The 21304-nt window shown below is 44.5% G+C and overlaps 2 protein-coding genes across 8 annotated transcripts in view; one reads left to right on the forward strand and one right to left on the reverse strand.

Annotated features, from left to right (window-relative positions):
* Positions 1–9465: 9465 nt before the first annotated feature.
* SS18L2 (SS18 like 2) lies at positions 9466–20614 on the reverse strand. 5 transcript variants are annotated; one of them, XR_011496244.1, is made up of 4 exons: positions 14447–14641; positions 14109–14185; positions 12067–12285; positions 9466–11957 (listed from the first exon to the last, which is right to left on the reverse strand). XR_011496244.1 is itself a non-coding variant. In XM_070492312.1 (4 exons), the coding sequence occupies exons 2-4, from the start codon at positions 14513–14515 to the stop codon at positions 12198–12200; spliced, it is 234 nt and encodes a 77-aa protein (XP_070348413.1). In that variant the 5' UTR covers positions 14516–15005; positions 20479–20614; the 3' UTR covers positions 9466–12197. The 5 variants fall into 5 exon arrangements, 4 of the variants coding, with proteins under 4 accessions (XP_070348413.1, XP_014715601.1, XP_044610378.1 ...); XM_070492312.1 differs by adding an exon at positions 20479–20614 and having other exon boundaries at positions 9466–12285; positions 14447–15005; XM_014860115.3 differs by having other exon boundaries at positions 12174–12285; positions 14447–14787.
* SEC22C (SEC22 homolog C, vesicle trafficking protein) overlaps positions 20153–21304 on the forward strand; it is a 30056-nt gene continuing 28904 nt past the window's right edge. The window contains exon 1 of one of the 3 annotated variants that reach the window (XM_070492310.1): positions 20153–20268. The gene's annotated coding sequence lies outside the window, so the exon portion shown is untranslated. Of the gene's footprint in view, positions 20269–20466; positions 20604–21304 lie in introns of those variants that run through there. The other 2 variants (XM_014860117.3, XM_044754440.2) reach the window with 2 other exon arrangements.

Below are 21304 nucleotides of genomic sequence, written 5' to 3' on the forward strand. Positions count from 1 at the left end.
GATCACAGCCTCGAAGGGGGTGGTTAACCGAAGTGGGCGCGCCACGTGGGCGTGTCTGGTAGCTCTGGAGGAGCCTCAGGCCTGGCGCTCCTATACCTACGCCTGTCCTTTTTGGCCCCGCCCCTTTCCCCGTTTACCGCTGGAGTCAGTCGCTCCATCTTAGAGCCTTGGCGCGCCTGCGCTCTCTAGTTGCTCTCGTCCCTTCTCAGTAGCCGTGAGTGGCCACGTATTTCCTGATATCGCCAGGCTTCTTGTTGTCGACAGATGCGAGAGAGTTTTGAGGATAAGTGTTGAGGCTTAGTAAACCGATCGATCTTTTGGCTTGTTTTCTTTTTCGCAAGGAGCAGTTATGACGCTATCCTCCTGTTAGACTGGTTGTCTCACTTCAAAGGCCTTTTGGGCTGAGGTGTGGGTTCGTTCCCTCTTTGGCGCCAGCGTCACTGTTTCCGTTCTGTTCTGTTTCTGTTCATGGCCATTCTACATCTTTTGTGAAGAGTCACTGGAAGAACTTTGCCTATTTTTTAATCGCGTTCTTCGTTTTATTGAGTGCAAGAATTTTGGATACCAATGTTTTGTTAAAGAGATGATATGTGTATGTTTTGAGTGCAAGTCTTTTGTTAGATGTACATAACTGCAAATATCTTCTCCCAGTCTGGGCCTTGTCTTTTTATGGTTTTGACAGTAGCTTATGCAAAGCAGTCGTTAATTTTGGTGAAATCATTTGATCAGTTTTTTCTTTTATGGTTTGTGCTTTTTCTGTGCTAGGACATCTCTGCCTACCCCCAAGCTCGTGAAGATTTCTTCCTGTGTGTTCTGCTAGAAGTTTTATAGTCTTACGTTTTATGTGTAAGTCTACAATCTGTTAGAAATTTCCCTTATGGTGTCAGGTAGAGGTTGAGGTTCTTTTTTTTTTTTTCCTATAGTGATATACAGTAGCTCCACCACCATTTGCTGAAAAGGCTGTCTTTATCCATTGAATTACTTTGGCTTTGTGACCACACATGTGTGGTTCTATTTCTGGAGTCCGTTTTGTTACATTGATCTATGTATTTCTCTTTACGCCAGGGCCGCACTGTTTGCTTTTAGTTATTTTCTTAAAATTGTAAAATATACATTACATAAAATTATCATTTAAGTGTACATTTCACAGGTATTAAGTACATTCACATTCTTGCGCAATGATCACCACCATCTATCCACACAACATTTTTCATCTTGCGAAACTGAAACTGTATCCATTAAACAATAACTCCCCATTCTCTCCTCTACCCAGCTTCTGGCAACCACTCTCTACTTTCGTTTTTTTTTAGTTTTACTTTATTGTGGTAAGAACACTTAACATGAGATCTACCCTCTTAACAGATTTTTAAGTGTACAATATGGTATTGCCTTTTTTATTAAAGTATGCTTTTTGCTTGAGGAAGATTGGCCCTGAGCTAACATCTGTTGCCAGTCTTCTTTTTTTTTCCTCCCCAAAGCCCTAGTAGATAGTTGTAAATTATTCTAGTTCTTTGTGGGACACTGCCACAACATGGCTTGATGAGTGGTGTGTAGGCTGTGCTTGGGATCCGAACTGGGGAACCTTGGGCTGCCAAAGCACAGCCCGTGAACTTAACCACTGGGCCACAGGGCCGGCCCCTGGTATTGTTATCTGTAGTCACAATGTTTACAGCAGATTTCTAGAATTTATTCATCTTGCATAAATGAAGTTTTATACCCATTGATTAGCAACTCCACCTTTCCTCCTCCCCTATCCCCCGGAAACCACCGTTTTATTCTGCGCTTCTATGAGTTTGACAATTTTAGATACCTTTTAAGTGCAATCATGCAGTATGTGTCCTTCTGTGAGTGGCTTATTTCACTTGGCATAAGGTCCTCAGGGTTCATCCATGTGGTCATATATTGCAAGATTTCCTTCTTTTTTTAAGGCTGAATAATATTTAATTGTATGTATATACCAATTTTATTTATACATTCATCAGTCAATGGACACTTGGGTTGTTTCCACCTTTTGGCTATTGTGAATAATGCTGCTATGAAGATGGATGTACAAATACATTTTCGAGATCCTGCTTCCAGTTCTTTTGGGTATATACCCAGGAAGTAGAATTACTGGGTCATAAGCCAATTAATTCTATTTTTAATTTTTGAGGAACTGTTACACTGTTTCCCATAGTGACTGCTCTATTTTACATTCCCACTAGCAGTCCATCAGGGTTCCAGTTTCACCACATTCTTGCCAGCACTTGTTATTTTCCATTTTTTTAATAATTGCCAATCTAATGGGTGTGAAGTGGCACACTGTTTTGATTACTGTAGCTTTATAGTAAATTTCAAAATCAGGGTTACTTAGGTACTTTCTAAACTGTTTCTGCGCCTGTGCTGCCTGTATAAAGGGCAGTCAGAGCTTTGGCACTTCCACGCCATCACAGAAGTGCTATCCCTGTCAGAGGTTGCGAGTTCTACCTCCTTGATCGTACAGTATCTCTATCAGAGCAACAGCCTCTCGGGTTTCCCATTTGTAACCTAGGCTGAATGGAGAAGCTAGTGATGCTGGGTCTGATTTTTCTTACAGTGTTACAGTTAACCAGTTATTCTCAAAAAAGATGAAATGTGCATGCCTATTTGGAGATGAAATGCATTGGTAAAGCTAACTTTCCTACAAAGATTTGTGAAAGGAAAGGATGGGAGCATTGCCCAACTCTGTAACTGCTGTGGTTTGGAGCAGCTGGCTTCCATGTAAGTAGGCTTTAGAGCTCAGGAATGAAATACTTAATTTGGGGTGTACTGAAATCTCTGGAGGTTCATTCTTATCTTGACACTCCAAAGTCTCCTTCCTGCCGCTAGTTATGTGGCCTGGGCAAATCACTGATCTCTAGAGTTCAAATCCTTTATCTGTGAAATCAGCAGGATGAAAGACCTAAGTTTCCTCCTTGCTCAAAATTCTTTTATTCTGTCCTGTGAGTTGAAATTATATTTCAGATGATTTGAAGATAAGGTACGCTATTTGGTCTGTGGTTAAAGTAAAACAACTGCTGGGCCTAGCGTACACCTAAAGGACTGATACCTCCTCCTTTGTCCTCAAGAATGGTAGAAAATTGATATCCAAGCACTTTACAAACTCAAGCTTAATTTGGTCTTGATTACTATGAAGAAGAACCCCGGTAGTATGAAATTTCAGGTAATGATTCTGAATGTTCAGCCTTTTAGAGTGGGATCACACCAACAGTTGGAACTTCAGTGGGTAGGACTCTGGCAAAACTAATCAGAAGTGCTACTGGGGAAACTTAGATAAAATAGATAATTTCCTAGAAAATAGAAATTACCAAAATTGACTCAAAAGAGATAGAAGGCCTGAATAAACGAGTAACCATTGAAGAAATTGAATTAGTAATCCCTAATTGCCCTCCAAACATTTGTGAAAGACATTGTGACACAGCCAAATGGGAAATTTGATTATAGTCTAGATATTGGATGACACCAAGGAAATATATTTAATTTTGTTAGATGTGATAAGGAAATTTTGGTTATGTAAGAAAGTATCCTTGGTTTTTTAGAGATGCATACTGAAGTATGTAGGGATGAAAACACATGATGTCTGCCTGGAATTTGCTTTAAAATATTTTATGAAAGAAAATAAAATTTTAAATTGATAATGAGTAAAACAAATGTGGCAAAGTCATGTTAGTTGTTGCATCTAGATGATAGGGAGATATGGAGATTTTTGAGCTATGTCCTCTACCTTTAAATATCTTTGAAATTATTCATAATAAAACCATTAAGAACATAGTCTTCCTTTCCAAAATAACAAAAGGTCCAAATTGTTTCATAGGTAAATTTTACCAAACCCTCAAGGATCAGTAATCCTTTTCTCAATCAAAATATTTCAGAAAATAGGGGCCAGCCCAGTGGTGTAGTGGTTAATATCGTATGCTCCACTTTAGCAGCCTGAGGTTTGAAGGTTTGGATCCCAGGCATTGACCTACACACCGCTCATCAAGCCATGCTGTGGCAGCATCCCATATTCAAAATAGAGGAAGACTGGCACAGATGTTAGTTCAGGGCCAGTCTTCCTCAAGCAAAAAGAGGAAGATTGGCAACAGATGTTAGCTCAGGACCAATCTTCCTCAACCAAAAAAAAAAAAATCAGAAAATAGAAGAAGAAAGAGTGAGCTACCTAATTTATCTAGTGATGCCAAGACAAGACAAAGACAGGGAAAGAAAGAGACCAATTCCATTATAAACGGATTTAAAGATCCAAATAAAATATTAAGGAATGGAGTTTAGCATTATTTAAACCCCAAAATGCTCATGAACTAATTGGCTTTAACTCAAGAATGCAAAGATGGTTTAACTTTAGAAAATCTAGTCCTATAATTCACCATATTAACAGATTAAAGAAAAGGCATGCGATTATCCCAATGTATGGTGTATTGGTTGTCAATTTATTGCCTCTCAGCTCCTTCAGTATATCCTCTGTAATACACAATTCAGCCTCAGGCAGGGATCCCTGCTCCAAACCCTGCCCCCCCAACACACACAGACACAATGTAGATTTTACATTTTTTATAACTTAGGGAAGAGAGAAAAGAGGTAAAAGAAAGGAGAAAAAAGGAACCCAATGAGAAGATATATATACAATTCTACCTTATTTACTTATACTATTTTTTTAAATACAAGGATATTATTGATCTTAAATGGGAAATTGTGCAGAAAAGAATTAGTATAATAGGCCTGAGACTATCTTCAGAAAGGCCTGCTTCTAAGGTAGGCCTTTGGGTGGAATCTGGGAACTTGAATGATAATCAGTTTCCTATACTTCTAGAAAACTTTCATTAAATGATAAAAATGCCTTGCTATGGCTAAACTACTTGTGCAAATAATATGATTTATGTTGAGCACCTGCTTTCTTTTTGGGAATCTGAAATTTTGGTATGTGCTAGGGCAGAGGATGCATACTGACCAGCCCCTAATAAAACTTTGGGCTCTGAGTCTCTAATGAACTTCCCTGGTAGACAACATTTCTCACATTGTTGTCACAATTCATCCCTGGAGGAAGTAAGCTTGTCCTGTATGACGCCACTGGGAAAGGGAAGCTTGAACCTGGATTCACCTGGGCTTCACCCCACGTGCCTTTTCTCTTTCCTGATTTTGCTTTGTATTCTTTTGCTATAATAAATCATAGCTGTGAGTCCTCTTAGCCAATCATCAAACCTGGAGTAATCTTGGGACCCACAAGACAGAAACAGAAATATTACCAGAATTTGGTAACAAAATCTATCTATATTGAGAATTTGAAAACAAATTTCTTGAAATTCTAAGGGTTTTTTGTTTTTTTTTTTTGTGGAAAACAAGGAGTAGATTATTTCATGGAGTATAGAAAAATGTGTATTTTGATAGAATGACATCATCATGACATTACTCAAAATCAGGTGGGCTTTCTCCATGGGGGGCAGGGGACATGGCCATGGTGGCTTCCAGCATACATCCTTATAGCCTGGGCAATTTGAGGCGAAAGCATTTTTCCAGCTAGCACCAGTGAGAAAAATCCTGGGGAAAGATTCTGATTGGCTTGATGACGTTCATGTGCCCATCCCTGGATCAGTCTTGATGGCCATGACAGTGGGCAGATATCATGATTGATCAGCTTAGGGTCAGCCAGTAACCAGGAGAAAGGCATGGGGGTGTAGCAGCACAGAGATGGCCACTGAGGCAATGGCTGCGAACTAGGAAGTCACCTTAATTGTGGATACCACAGCCATCTTTTGACCTTTTAGGGAAGTGGTTTTTTTGCCACTGACTTGTTTTAAAGGATAGCTGTGTTTTCACAAATGTCTGCTGCTTCACTCTCTTTAGGCAGAAGCTTGGATTCCATCACATTCAAATGAAAAATCCACTATAACAAACACTTCTCATCAGGTTCCTTACTCATTTTATGTTGATCCTGTTTGTCTACTCATTTCATCCTCTAAATTCTGCTTTGAGTCTGTGGCTCTGACACTTTTTCTAGACACTAGTTTTTGCAAGTAGATTGAGTTTTAGTAAAAATTTTTCATCTGCCCTGGTGCTTTTGGCAGCTACATTTGCTGAGCAAGTCCTTCTGGGTCTACCCACCAAGGGCAAGGCATTAGACAACTGGTATCTTGGTGGTTTCCCTCAGAAGATTCTGAGACAATGTTTTGAATGCAAGTTGCTTACTTGGAAAATGATTCCAGGAAACTCCATTCAGGGAGTGGGGAAGTGAAACAAGGAAGGTAGCCAGTAAAGTGTGGGCTATTGAGCTAGCTATCACAGCAGGTGACTAGAGCTGAATCCTGCTGAGGAACTCTGGCAACCAGTACAGAAGAAACATCTCAGAATTATCCCCATGGAGGGGTGAGGGAGCTGGGATATTAATACTCCATTTCCTGAGAGTCATTAGTTGAGAGCTGCTCCCGGGGGTGATAGTCCCCAGATTCTTCTGGCCTGCTACACCTGGGCAAAGTGCCTTCCAGTTTTAGGAAAAGTCCTCAGGAATAGAGATACAGATATGGACGTTTGGGAAGCAATTGGAGCACAATTAAAGGAATAAAGTTCAGTGAAGTTGGAGTAAAGTTCAAGAAATGAGAGTGGGATGCTGATTGCTTCTGCTACAACTGGCAATTTTTTGTTTGCAGACAAAGATGTATTCAAGAATTGAAAAGTATAGGCTCTCTCTGACATGTAAGAAGTGCTTGATAATTTCTACATGGAATCCCTGCAGCCTCAACATCTGGAGAATTTCTCAGGCATCTCTTGTCCTGCATGGTGCCCCAGACCATGCCTGGGTGTGGGTCTCTTTTATCTTGCCAGGGTTATTGGGAGATCCCTGAAAGCAGGGCCCAGTGCCCTTCCTCCTCTTCTTTCCTCTGAAGGCCTAGTCAAATGAGGACTCGTTATAATTGAATTGATGAGCACATACGTGAATACTGCTCTATAAGTGGACCCAAGAGAGGAAAAAACAGTTAGAATGAAGGGTCTTATTTCTGCCTGCCTGCCTGCCCTGATGGTCACATGTCAGGTTCCTTGTCATTCATATCTGAGCTGCAGTGTTACCTGCTCAGCTCGTCCCTGAGTCCACAATTTAAAGTAGCCACCCAAACACTCTCCAGCACATTACCCTGTTGTAATTCTCTGCAGAGCACTTATTGCCATGTGGAGCTTTCCTTAATTATGTATATTCCTTTTGTGTGTCTCCCCCATAAATACAGATTATTTATACTGTATCGTCTTCTTTATACAAGGATAAAGGTTCCATGAGAGCAGGGACATTATCTGGTTTCCTCACTGCAGTACCTTCAGCACAATAGTTGATCAATATTTTTTGAGTGAATGAGTGAATTAATCACAAGCAGAAATGCAAACAACCTGCCCTTGGATCCTAGACTCTTATTAAACATTTAGGAAGAAAAGAGAAGGTCCTAGTGAGTGAAGAGAACATCTAGATTCCAGAGGAATCTGTGGGATTTTAATTGGGAACAGAAGTGACAGATTAACTAACTTCTTAAAATTGCTTTTATTAAAATGGAAATGAATCAAAACAATATATATGTTAGTGTTGGAGTAACAATAAAATGAAGATACTATGTAGCCGGCTTAAGAAATATACTCAGATCATCTTCAGTAATGGAAGTTTATTGCAAAGGTTCATGGGCACATGAGATCCCACTGAACATTTCCTCCCTAGCCATATTGTTACTTGAAGTCCCCAGAGGTTACACTGGGGTGTCAAGAAGCCTCAGGAGGAATTGGAAAAATAACATTTTGTGAAATAAATCTTATCTAAAGTTATCTGCTGTTTTAGCTGCCATATCCTCTCCCAGGAAAGAGTGATAACGACAGAAGTCACCACAGTTGCAAATCCTGAGAAGCATGCTTGGACCCCCAAGAGAACAGGCTCAGACACTGTGTAGGCTGTTGGGAGATGAGCTTGACCCTGAGAGTTGGAAAAGGGCTGACAGGCTGAGTGAAGGTTTAGTTCTTGAAGCAGGAGGTCCTCAGAAGAGAGAGTGGCTAATAAAGTCTGGTCAGGTTTGGTCTTTGCCTTTTTAAATCATCTTTACAACTATATTGAGTTCTAGATCCTTCAAGAGGAATGGCAGATGCTTATGCTTCAGGCTGTCTCTGAAGCAGACAGGTAGAGATGGGCTGGGGTACATACGATGACAGCTGGCTGGCCTGCGCCAGCTTCTCCAGTGTCTCCCCAGATACGGGACCTTTGGAGTGTAGGGTAAACTGTGGCTAAAGTAGCCTCAGCTGTTCTCAGTGGCTTCTGATTTGCCCTCATTCAGTCCCCTGCATGTGGAAATATCCTTCCAAGAAACAAAGGGAGGGGAACACTGCAGGTCACAGACCCCTTCCCTCTGGAGGAGAGCTGGGCTTTGTCCTCAAGGCTGCTCCCCTGCCATGCAGGAGGCTGGATTTAACTGCTGTAGGCCACACTGGCTGGTGCAGAGCCCGTACTCCCCGGCACTGGAGCCTCTGCTGCTCTGTCACAGACCCTTGCCCACCTCTAATATGGGCTGCAGCCAATAGCAGACAGTTCTGACAAGGCAAGACTCACTTGGTGCTGGCAGAAGCCCACCACAGGGGCTGCCCTGCAGCCTTCTACTTCCTCCTGCCTGCTCCGATGTCTAGGGGCCCACAAAGGCTCCTTGTTAGTGTAGGGGAGCTAACTCTGCTGCAGACCATCCCAACTAGTGTCTCTCATGTGGACACTTCCGGATCATTCTGCATGTTTCTCAGATGTCCCTGCAGAACTGAGCCCCTATTGCCTATAGCAGTGACCTCAGTAACACACCCTTTTAGTGGCTTTTCCTCATCCCTGTCTCACTCTCCTCCCTGCCTTACTCCTGCTTCTTGAGACCATGTCCTAAATAAATCTCCTGCACCCAGGGCCTTGTCTCAGTCTCTGCTTTTGGGGAGGCCCAAATTGGAACATCAGCCAGCGTGCACATTCCGGCCAGTGCCAGGCCCTGTGTAAACAAGTCAAGCTGCCTAGTAAAGAGAAGCAGCTGCCAGCCCACTCCAGCTGATGGTTGCCATGTGGATCTGTAAGCCTAGCATTGCCAGAAATCCAGGATTTAATGAGAAATCTTTTTTTCCTATTTTATTTTTATTGAGGTTATGACAGTTTACAACCTTGTGAAATTTCAGTTGTACATTATTTGTCAGTCATATTATAGATGCACCACTTCACCCTTTGTGCCCACCCCTTACTCCCCCTTTTTCCCTGGTAACCACTAATCTGTTCTCTTTGTCCATGTGTTTATCTTCCATATATGAGTGGAGTCATACAGAGATTGTCTTTCTCTATCTGGCTTATTTTGCTTAAAATAATACCTGAAGGTCCATCCATGTTGTTGTCATGGGACGATTTTATCCTTTTTGTGGCTGAGTAGTATTCCATTGTATATATATATATATACACACACCATATCTTCTTTATCCAATCATCAGTCAGTGGGCACTTAGGTTGCTTCGACATCTGGGCTATTGTGAATAATGCTGCAATGAACATAGGGATGCATGGGTCTCTGAATTGCTGATTTCAAGTTCTTTGGATAGATACCCAGTAGTGGGATGGCTGGGTCATATGGTATTCCTATTGTTAATTTTTTGAGAAATCTCCATACTGTTTTCCATAGTGGCTGCACCAGTTTGCATTCCCACCAGCAGTGTTTGAGGGTCCCTTTTTCTCCACAACCTCTCCAACATGTTATTTTTTGTTTTGGTTATTTTAGCCATTCTAACGGGTGTAAGGTGATATCTTACTGTAGTTTTGACTTGCATTTCTAATGGGAAATCTTTTTATCTTTAAATGTTAGCAACTAATTCAAAACTAAAAACATTCCATAGCATCCACCCTATTTGCTGACTGGAATAGCTCCATGAGCAGCCCACATGGCACATGGTATGGGCACCAACCCCATGAACAGTGGAGGAGAGAGGGACCAATAATGGGCTAGAATCCTAAGGATGGCAGAATGGGTGAGGGAGCAAAAAACTAGCTCCTTCCCAGAATTGGGAAGGCCTAGAAAGGGCCAGAAACTTCAGATAACACATCAGAGCTAACACACTTGACTATTTACCCAGCTCTCAACCGCATTATCTCAATCTGACAACCTCAGGAGGCAAATACCACTTCCATTTTCCCCATTTTAGAAGTGAGAAAACAGAGCTTTCGGAGGTTGTGATAGATCTAGGATTCAAAATAAGGTCTTTCTTCACCATTTACACATTACAGCCTCCCTGGATCACAACCCTTGACTCCAACAGAAGCAGCCAAGAACGTGAGGGTCTAATTTTGGGTTCACTTACAGGAATCTCTTTGCCTCAATTTACAGATAAGTCTCACAGAGGGAAAGTTCTTTACAGAACAAAGCTAATAAAGGCAGAAAGAATGATAAAATAGAAAATCACCAGTATGCGATTCCTAATGAAATCATAGATCAAAGCTGGGTAGATCATAATTTAAGTGAAAGGTTATTGGGAACTTGAGAAGTCAAACGGGTCACTTCCTGATGCGATGCAAAGCAAGTACTTATCACTGTCTATGATGTATTCACACCAAAAATAATAGAACCTGAGTATGAATGAGCCTCTCGATCTACCAGTTTACAGGAAAAATGGGCAAGAGTGGGACATATTTAATGACACCACAGGGATACAACTAGGCGAATGCAGAACGTGAGAAATTTTAGGGCAAATGATCTAAGTTTTTCAACAAATGGCAAAGAAAAAAAGAGGGGGAACTGTTATTTATTTTTTTTGAGGAAGATTAGCCCTGAGGTAACATCTGCTGCCAATCCTCCTGTTTTTGCTGAGGAAGACTGACCCTGAGCTAACATCCGTGTCCATCTTCCTGCCAAAGCATGGCTTGATCAGCAGTACACAGGTCCAGGCCTGGAGTCTGAACCGGCAAACTCCGGGCCGCCAAAGCAGAGTGCATGAACTTAACTGCTGCACCACCAAGCCGGCCTGTTAAGTATTTTTGGAGAGACTTAAGGGACATCAACAAAATGCAGCGTGTGAATCTTGTTTTGAACCTGATTCAGACAAATCAACAAACACATTCTGTGATAAGTGAAGGAAACTGAACATTGACAGGGTTTAGGATATGCTACCCCAAAATATGGCAAATTGAATATTTTAAGCTGAAGGAATCTGAGAAATGGCCGATGCTGGAAGGACTCTCCCATGAAGCTGGTCATAGGACCCTCATATTAGAGCTGCCATTCCTATACCAAAGGAAAGGAGCATGCTCATCTCTGAAGACCGAGGGACGCTGGGAATTGGAAGGAACAGTTTCCCCCAGTTTACTACACCTAGCTCATAGCCTTTTGTCCTATCACATTTTCCCACAATTTTCCACTCTTCATCAAGCCTAGTATAAAAACACTCAGGTTTAACTGTTTCTTTGAAAGCCTCCATGTCATAAAACTTATATTAAATAAATTTGCACGCTTTTCTTTTGTTAATGTCTTGTTATAGAGCCCCAGCTGAGAACGTTAAAAGGATTGAAGGAAAAGATACTTTTCTTCCCCATAACATCAGCTATTATTAGATGATATTAGATAATAATTAAGAATTACTATTAATTTTGTTAGCAATGATAATGGTATTGTTACATATATTTTTAAGTCCTTACAGTTTTTCTGGAAAACCAAATGGAATAATTACTACATGAAAATTTCTATACCTCACTATCATTCTCTTGTGCAAAGGCAAGCTTTATTTCAAAGCAACCTGAAAAGAGCAGTCAGGGAGTCCATGGCTATAAACTGGTAGGAGGGAGCAGCATATCCATTTGGCAGGGTCTCAGTCGGGAGTCTTGCCAATTCCTGCCAATTGCCCAACATCTGCTCAGTTTCCTCTTCAGGTTGAAAGTAAAAAGGTAGACTTGAAGAGCTCATGATGTCTTTGTTATCCAGACATGCCTGTTTCAGGAAAGAGGACACCTGGAGTCAACTTAATTATGGGAATCTGCTTAATTATTAAAATAAATATTTACATTGAGAATAAAGTTAATTTAGTAGCTTTCTTCACATTTTCACATTTTAAAAAGAGCCATAGAGGTTTCATTCATGTTTTAAGCAGTTCACTTGGTAAAGATCCTGTCTCCGTTTCATAGGAAATGGATTACATTCAATTACTTCTCACAACAGTCAACTGGAAGATTATTCCATTGTTTTTGAAGCACTGGTTGGGTTGGCATCTGCGATGGTGGCCAAATAAATGAGGTTTCTATGTAATACATGCTGGTACCTATGGGTGAAAAACAGGCAAAAATTAGAGGCTTAATTTTACTGAACATGAACAAAAAACCGGAAAAGAATTTACCCACTCTAGTGGAATGGCTCATCCACTGATTGAATGACTCACTGTTATCAACCTTCTTGTTTAACACATTCAAGGAAAATTTATCCAGAATCTTACTTGTTCTCACCTATCACTTCCACAGCCACCTCTCTAGGCCAAGCCACTAACACTTCTTGCTTTGACTCTTGTACTGGATCAGTCTCCTAACTGGTGTCCCTGCTCTGCCTTTGCACCCCTACTCTATTCCGCACATAGCAGCCTGAGTGATCACTGTACTAAGTCAAGATCATGCCATAGCTCTGTTTAAAACCCTCCAAAGGCTCCCATTTCATTCTGGGTAAAGCTGAGCCCTTCTCAGGGCCTGCAAGGCCCTCCATGATCAGGGCCTCTAGCTACCTCTCTGATCTCATCTCCTACCACTTTCCCTTTGCTCACTGAGTTCTGGCCACACTGGCCTCCTTACAGTGACTTGAAGATCTCCATCAGGCTTCAGCCTGGGAACTTTCCCCCTGGTGCTCCCTCTGCTTCACATATCTGCATAGCTGGCTCCCTCAGTTCAGCTGTTTTCTGAAATGTCACATCAGATACGCTGTATAAAATAGTGCCCCCCCTTATCCTGCTTTATTCTTATTTGAATCACATATTGGTATCTGCCTGATTATATGATTTCCCCCTCTAGATTCTAGAGTCTAGAATGTAAGCTCCATGAGAGCAGAGCTGTTTTGATACTGATTCCCCAGTAGCTGACACAGTGCCTAGTACTCAGTAGTCCTTATAAAATACCTGTTGAACAAACTTAAAGAGGGGATGAGACATTTCCAGAATTGTTGTAGCGATTCTCAATCACAGGGTACAGCTCCCCACTCAGGAAGACAAATCAGACAGGGGGCAGGAAGCATAGGCCTGTGTGACTGAAAAAGCCCACTAGGAGATTTTGGTAACTTTCTTATCCAGAGGTTGAGAAGCACTAAACCAAATGGAATGTTTTGCAACTATTTTCCATATAGGAAAATGAGAAACTGTTGAATATAAACTGTAATAAGTAAATTATCAAATGCCAGAGTCAAATGTAGAGACTTAGCCAGAGATGGCTATCTCTACTATTCCACTGACCTATTCAATGAAAGATTGTGGGTGATTTTTTTAGGGAGTGTGAAAAGCATGGCTTTCTTAAACATGTCTTCAGTAAAAATGAAATAATAAACATTTCTATAATAAATGTGGCATAACTCTTGGACTTCATTTAGAAAAGAGACAGACCATTTCCTCTCATTTTGGTATATGGCAAGAGGGCACATTAAATTAGTATGCAAGATTCACCTTTGGCTCAACTTGGAAATCTTTTATTGGTCTTTGTGTGTGTTATAGACTGACTCCAAGTTAGAAATGGGAGGGAACTTAGCAGGCAAATGGTCTGACCCCCTCCCTTAACAGAAAAAGGATGAGCCAGGGATCCATGATGAGCAAGCAGCCACTGCTCTCATCTCCTGAGACTAGTTTTCCGTGTGCTCCCCTCCCTATCCCTGTTGTCATAGGCTGACATGGCTTCACGTAAAGAAAGCTTTGCAATAAACATAATTCAAGTTTTGAGGAGGGAGCTGCGTCTGACTCCAGGCTTCACAATGTCCTGTCCGTATGGTCTTGGGCAGCTAAGTAACCTCTCTGAGCCCCATCGGCGATAATCACCCAAGACTCCAAGTTCAGAACAGCTGCTTTATCACCTCACTGGCTTCTTCACTCAAAAGTCGGGGGAGGAGGGGGGGACTTACTGGACACACTCATTCGCCCGGCCCTTATTCTGATACTCCACGATACAGCGGATCAGCTGGTCATTCTCCTCCAGGAGCTGAAAGATCATAGAAAGGGTCAGTGCAGGGCGACATGGGGACAGCGGGCTGCACTGACCCTCCCCCCACTGCTGGACTGTCCAGCCCTCCGGCTTTGTTGATTTCGTCCCCATCTCACTCCAAACCCCTGCAAGTCAACAGCTTAAGCACACCCCAAGACTCAGCGCGGATGCCGCTCACTCCAAGCAGCTCCCCGCACCCGTAGCCCTTGGGGATCTCAGTTTAAGGAACTCTTTGTCTCTGTCTGCGTTAGCGCTCACCCGCTGGATGGTCTCCTGATTGACTTCCGCCTTGCCTCTCAGCCAGTCCGGTACAAAGGCCACCGACATCCCTTGAAGCCAGATTGGAACCCTGCCTCGGACCCCGGTGACCCCCGCGCATCCAGACCGAAGCCAACCAGCAGCTGCCAAAGCAATGGGGCCGCAGCAGGACCCCACGATAGGTGGGGGCCTACGCTCTCAACGTTGATTGGGTCCTTCCGCCTGGAGGGCGGGGAACAGGAGGAACGTCACTTGCGATTGGGCGCGCAAGAGCGTCCTCCTCGGGCCCCCGCGCCTGCGGCTCAGGAGCTGTTTGCCCATCCTTTGCGTTTGCGCTGTCTGGGAAGTTAACCTGGGGGGCGGGGCCCGACGTCACCGCCTCGCCTCTTAGGCTCTGTGCGCTCTATCTGCAGGAGCACCTTGCCTGGGGTCACGTGGGAATCGTGGCTGGAACCCAGATATCTGTTTCCAAGTACACTCCTCTTTCAACATCACTCTGGTGTCTCCAGGCCTGCGTCTGGAGCTTGACCCTGGACGTTGCCTCCCGCCAAGCCAAATCCTGCAGGGCCAATGAAAACACTGGTGTCAGCTCTACTCTTTGCTGAGGGAGAAACTTGCATATATAACTATTTTTAATTTGGACAATAATAATACTTATTAGTAGTAATAATAATACTTATTTTTCAACACTAAAAAGTACTATTATTTTCTCCACTTTACAGATGAGAAAACAGAGGTTAAGTAACATGCCCAAGGTCTCATCGCTATTGAGGGCAAAGCCACTATCTGAACACAGGCAGTTTGGCTTTAGAACCCTTGCTCTTAACCACTACTCCATACTGCCTGTGCACTAGAGGGAGTTAGCCACAAGATACAAGGAGGAAGCTGGGCCTAACCTCCTGGGCCACAAAGTTACTGCTGGTTACTAAAACTCTGAAGTAGTTGTCTTCTCTCTGCTCCAGCCCATCCATGTTGGATATGGGCACAGGCTGGTTTTCCCTGCAGCACAAGAGTGAGCAGCAGCCACTTCATTTAGGAGGGAGATCTTGGAAGCCTTAACTCCTCAAAAGGGGTCTGGGGGCAATTCTGCCTCCTAGAGCTTCATTTCCCTGAGCAGTTGCCCTGATCCAGAGCAGGCACATTTGCTTTGCTGGGGTCTCCCTCCACAATCCTCTTATTTAACTCTGTGAGGAGACAGCTTTCATCCCATTTCACAGAGGGGTAAACCCAGTAAGCGAAGTGGGGCAACATGCCTGAGCTGGGCCAGGACTTGGGGCTTCCTGTTCCCCAAACCTGTACTTTAACCCTATACCAGGGTCCCTCCCCAGGAAAAGCCCACAGAGGTTCTGCAGAAAACAGAGTGAGCAGAGGAGGCACCATTAGGAGCAGGGTGCAGGGCTTGCTTAGTCCTCCTCAGTCCTATTCCTGTTTAGACAAATGACAATAACATGAGATGGTATTAAGGTGGAGCAGGTGCAGGGGGTCAACCTGGTCCAGCATACAGAGAAAGCCCTCCAGGAGAGAAAAATGTCTCAGTGTGAAGAGGAAGTGGAGGTAAAGCAGGTGGCAGATGCTCGGAGTCTGGACTCTCTCCCAGGGGCAATGGGAGCAATGGATGATTTTAGGCAGAAGTGTGATAAAGTCAGAGATGCATTATAGAGTTTTCCTGGCTGTAATATGGTGAAAGGCATGTAGGGAAGCCAGATGAGAAGTAAAAAGATCAGTGGGAGGGCTGCTGCAGGGGTGCAGGCCAGAAATGGTGGGAACAATGAACAAAGAAGTGTGTGCATTTGAAAGACATTAGGAGTAGGCTTGACAGGCCTTAATGACTTCATGGGGGAGAGGGAGAGGGAGAAGAAGGAATGAGGGGTGACTTCCAGGGTTCTGGCTTGAGCAACCGAGAGACTGGTGATGCCATTTATGGAGGTAGGGAACAGCAGCAAAGAAGCTGGACTGGAAGTGAGAGTGATAAATTCAGCTGTAGACTTGTGCAGTTTGAGGTGATGTCAAATGGAGATGTTGAAGCTTGTGACTGGCTATTTGGGTCTGGAACTCAGGACCAACAGCTGGGCTGGCAGTATAAGCTTTGAGAAGCATCACTTATAGAAAATGACTGGAACCATGCAGTGGGTAAGACTGCTCAAGGAGAGTGTGTTGGTTTCCCTCATGGCAGAGGAAAAGAAGCTACAAAGGAGAACGAGGGGAGAAAGAGACCAGAAATATAAGAGGAAATCCAGGAGAGTGAAGGGGTCATGTAGCTTAAGAAAAAAGAGGGACTGAGACAGCAAGATAAGACAGCAACGACACACGCTGTTGAAAGGTCAAGCAAGATAAAGACTAGATCTTTTTTTTTTTTTTTAAACATTGGCACCTGAGCTAACATCTATTGCCAATCTTCTGGGGTTTTTTTTCTTTTCTTTCTCCCCAAAGCCCCCTAGTACATAGTTGTATATTCTAGTTGTAGGTCCTTCTAGTTGTGCTGTGTGGGATGTTGCCTCAGCATGGTTTGATGAGTGGCACCATGTCTGCGCCCGGGATCCGGGCCAGCACAACCCTAGGCTGCCGAAAGTGCGTGCGCGAACTTAACCACTTGGCCACAGGGCCAGCCCGGAGACTAGATCTTTAATGTCCTTAATGAGGGAAATTTCAGTGATGTGGTGAGGCAGAAGTCAGAATTGCAGGAGACTGAGAAATTCAGGGAAAGATGAAGCAATGGAGTCTTCAAATGTAGGCCAGTTTTTCCAAGAAGTTTGGCTGTAAAGGGGAAAAGCGAAAGAAGTTGGTAGTTGGAGGGAGAGACGTTGGCAGGAGCTGAGGGACATCACTTTAATGGCTGCTCTTTCCTGGTTGAAGGAGGCATGGGAGAGAAAGGGGCAGGGCTGAAGAGTGGAAGATCTGGGGAACATGCAGGAGATTTTGAAGTTAGTGTTGGGGAGAATTGGAGAGAGAGCTGACCTGGCAAACACAGGACTGCTGGGCAGTGTGGAGAACCTGGTTGAGGCTGGCAACGTACATATATAGTACTGATCTGTGTGGTCATGAGATTTTGTCCAGCAGCACTTACAGCCCAGGAGCAGATTCAGAGAAGGCAGAGGTTGGATTTCTCCAGTGTTGGAGTGCTGCCAGGCAGGTGTGACAGAAGGATAACTGCACAATAGAGGTAAGCATATTGAGAAGAATGGGATGGAAGTGATGGACTCTGGACTTTCAGCTGATGGGGAAGGAAATGAAGACCGGGTAGGACAAGTGGACTGGAGGCTTCTGCAGGCCAGAGAACAGTGGGAGGAATTCAGAGAACAGCTGAAGGACAGGTCAGAGCTCAGATATCTGCATTGCCAACTTCAGAGGTGGAGCTCTTCTGTGGTGATGCAGCAGTCTAGGGTGTGACCCTGGAAGGGATGAAGAGGCCTAGAAGAGAAAGCCTCTGGAGCTTGGAGCCAAAATGACCAAAAACTGGAGAAGAGGGCTAGGACTTCAGCTTCCACATCTCACCAGTTTCCCAATCCACTGTGGTGCCTGAGCCACACCAACTGCACCATCAGAGGGTGCAAGGCCCTATTCTAAAGCACTCACACTGCAGGTTCTGAGAGCGCGAGGGCTCACGTGTGAAAGCTCTAAGTTTTTGTGGGTCTAGCTCCAATTTTTTCTCTCCATCTAGGCCAAAACCTTGTATTTCGTGACCTGTGGAGTGAAGGACAGGTCTTCATTCACCTGTGTGAAGGCACTTTTGAGAGGGCATTCTAGCCTCTTTCCTGGTACATACTGCAGGGGTTTCAACCTCTTTTACCAACCAAATCTCATGATTTTTCTCCTTTGTGCCTTTGATGACCTAGCCTCATGATCACTTGTCACACAGGCCAACCCTGACTCAATTGTGGGAGAGGACTACACAAGGGTGTGAATACCAGGATGTGGGGATCCCTGGAGGCCATTTTGGACTCTATCATAACTCTCTTCCATTTTCATTTTGTAATTTTTCTCTGTCTATATAAGTCCTGCTTCAGTTTTCACCCATGTGGTGATGACTTTCAAAAGTCTATGTCCAGCCCGGACCTCTACATTGAACTTCAACCCGTACATTCAACTGTGTACGCCGACATCCCAACCAGAAGTCTCAAAGGTGCCTCAAATTCACGTTGTCTAAGATGGACCTAGTGATCTATCTTCTCTGCAAAATCAAATCCTCTTCCAGTGTTCTCCATACCTATGAATCCCTCCTTTCACTCAAGGCTGAACAATGGCATCATCCTTGAAGCTATTTTGTCCCTCTTTCACATTCAATTCATCACCGAGGCTTGTTGATTTTGTTCCTACATTTCTCTGCAGACTGCCCAGTTCTCTGCCTCTTCACCAGCACTTCAGTAAACGCCAGCTCCATCTTCTTTTCCCTAGACCACTGCACTGGCTTCCCAGCTGGGCCCACCACAACTTCATGAGCCTTCTCCATTTTGATCTTAACTTCAGCAGCCAAAGAGATTTTTACAAAATGCAAATTTCATCATTTTTCTACTATCCTAAACTTTCTACCATAGCTGCAAGATCCTACATGGTTTTACCTCTTCTAGTCTCTCTAGTGGCTCTCACTTTACTCCTTTACTCTCTAAACACTGAGTTTCTCTTCTTTCTTTCCTTTTTTTATGGCAAAATATACATAACATGAAATTTACCATTTTAACCATTTAAAAAATATATATTCAACTGTACACTTTATTTCATTTTTTTGTTTTTTTGTTTTTGTTTTTGTGAGGAAGATTGGCCCCGAGCTAACATCTGTTGCCAATCTTCCTCTTTTTGCTTGAGGAAGATTGTGGCTGAGCTCACATCTGTGCCAATCTTCCTCTCTTTTATGTGGGACACTGCCACAGCATGGTTTGACTAGCGGTGCTAGGTCCGGACCTGGGAACCCAGGCCGCTGAAGTGGAGTGCTGGAACTTAACCACTATGCCACTGCGCCCGGCCCCATTTTAAAATGTATAGTTCTGTGACAGTTAGGACATTTACATTGTTGTGCAACCATCACCACCATCCATTTGCACAACTTTTTCATCTTCCCCAACTGAAATTCTGTGCCTATTAAACACTAACTCCCCATCCCCCTCTCTGAGCTTCTTTTCACCCCTCAAAGGAGACCCGCTGTCTTCTACATACAGTTCTTTATGCATACTGTTCTCTCTGTTCGAAAGACTCTTCTTGCCTTTGCCTAGTTAGCTACCGCTCAGCCAGTGTCATGTTCTCAGGGCAGCCTCCTTGGACCGCGAGTCCAGGCCAGAATCTCCTGTAAATTCTCTCAAAAACCTTGCTCCTCTCTGAAGAGCACGTATCTCAGTTGGTATTTAAATATGTGTTGTGAAATTGTTTGATGTGTGCTCTCACTCTGCCCTCCTCTCTTAACATAGTTCTTAGTGTCAGGGGTTCCTCGCTGTGTCCCTAGTGCCTGGCATTGTGTCTGGCACAGAGCAGGTGCTCAAAGTTTGTTGAATGGATAAAGGGACAAACTCTGTTCCCCAATCTCCCTTCAGCCGGCCATCCATCTGCGAGGGCTTCCGCCTCTAGGCTGGAGTGTGTCCCGCTGGAGTCGGACTTTGGCACCTCATCCAGGGTGGCAGGAGGCTCTGCTCTTTGGTTTGCCTATCTCAGATCTCACGCCTAAACGAGCAGACAGCTGGATCCACGCCCCGGGCGTGTCGCGCCGTCCCGCGGAACCTCCCCGCCTCCGCTTGTCAGTGCTATCCACTATCCCAGCAGGACACGAGCTTAGACTACGAAGCCTCCTCGCATCTCCGGACGTGGAAATTTCAGGCTTGGACTGCAAACCCACGCGGGTGAGAGCTGGGAGATGGGAAAGAAGCTGGAACCTGCGCGCCCCAACCACGCCCCCTCTACTTTTGGGTCGCAGCCCTTTAAGAACCATTTCATTCACGACTCCGTCAGGAACGGGAGGTGGAGGCGCTCCAGGATTGGCCGGTTCTGCGGCTGTCGCTTAGCAGCAGCGAATGGAAGTTCACGAATTGCGCATGCGCACCGTCGCCTACCTGCGCCTGGGCCGCCGGCTACTGGGGCCGGTCCACCCGGTGGGCTAAGGTTGCGGAGGAGGCTGCGGGGGGCGCGGCGGCGCGGCAGGAGGACGCTGACTCCCAGAGGCTGCGTTCGGGGCGAGGTGAGGGCTGGCGGGCGGAGGCGGGCGCCACGGCCCGCTAGCTGAGCGCAGGCGGGGTTCGGTGTAGCGCAGGGCGGGCCTGGAGATGGAGGCGGCCCCGGGCCCGCCTCGCCCCGCCCCGCCCTCAGGCCCGGTTTAGCCTCACGGGCTTTGTGGGGCTTCCTGGAGTCGTCTGTTTCCCTTTCTTACGCCGGCTACTCTGCAGACTCCGGGACTGACGGCCCGAGGCGCGCGCCTGCGGGAACCCTCAGTTGACAGACGCGAGTCGAGCTCTGCCCCCAGTGGGAGGAGTCGGGGTGTGTCCAAAAGAGAGAGGGGGGCGATTGTTTCCTTAATTATCCACGAAGCTAACGTTAGAGTATTGTTTAATTTTAATAGTAAACTTCCCTTAGCATGCAGATATTATAAGACTTGGTTTACCACATGCAGGGTGCACTGGACTAGCTTTTCTGAACATCAGGCGTAAGAGGTGATGTACATTTGTGTCCGTTATAGGCTTACATCTAGACTTCTAGAACCGGAAGGATAAAGCCCTCCGTGAAAAACTGGGTTTGTAGAAATCAAAGCCATAAAAGCATATTTCCAGTGGTGGAGAGTAATTGGTGAGATTTGTGACATGGTCAGAGGAAAAATAAAGCTCAGACCGACAGATAGGGTAAATCTTCATTAAATTTTATGAAGCAAGGAATTAATGTTGATAA

Source organism: Equus asinus, chromosome 21, assembly GCF_041296235.1.
Source record: "Equus asinus isolate D_3611 breed Donkey chromosome 21, EquAss-T2T_v2, whole genome shotgun sequence".
Lineage (NCBI taxonomy): Eukaryota > Metazoa > Chordata > Mammalia > Perissodactyla > Equidae > Equus > Equus asinus.

What these genes read in the sequence shown, in the direction of transcription:
- SS18L2 (XM_070492312.1), bottom strand. Translation starts at nt 14,515, where the DNA reads ATGTCGGTGGCCTTTGTACCGGACTGGCTGAGAGGCAAGGCGGAAGTC. An exon ending in ATCAGGAGACCATCCAGCGG is followed by an intron (nt 14,186 to 14,446) that starts GTGAGCGCTAAC and finishes ATGATCTTTCAG; the next exon opens with CTCCTGGAGGAGAATGACCA. An exon ending in CGGGCGAATGAGTGTGTCCA is followed by an intron (nt 12,286 to 14,108) that starts GTAAGTCCCCCC and finishes TTTCACCCATAG; the next exon opens with GTACCAGCATGTATTACATA.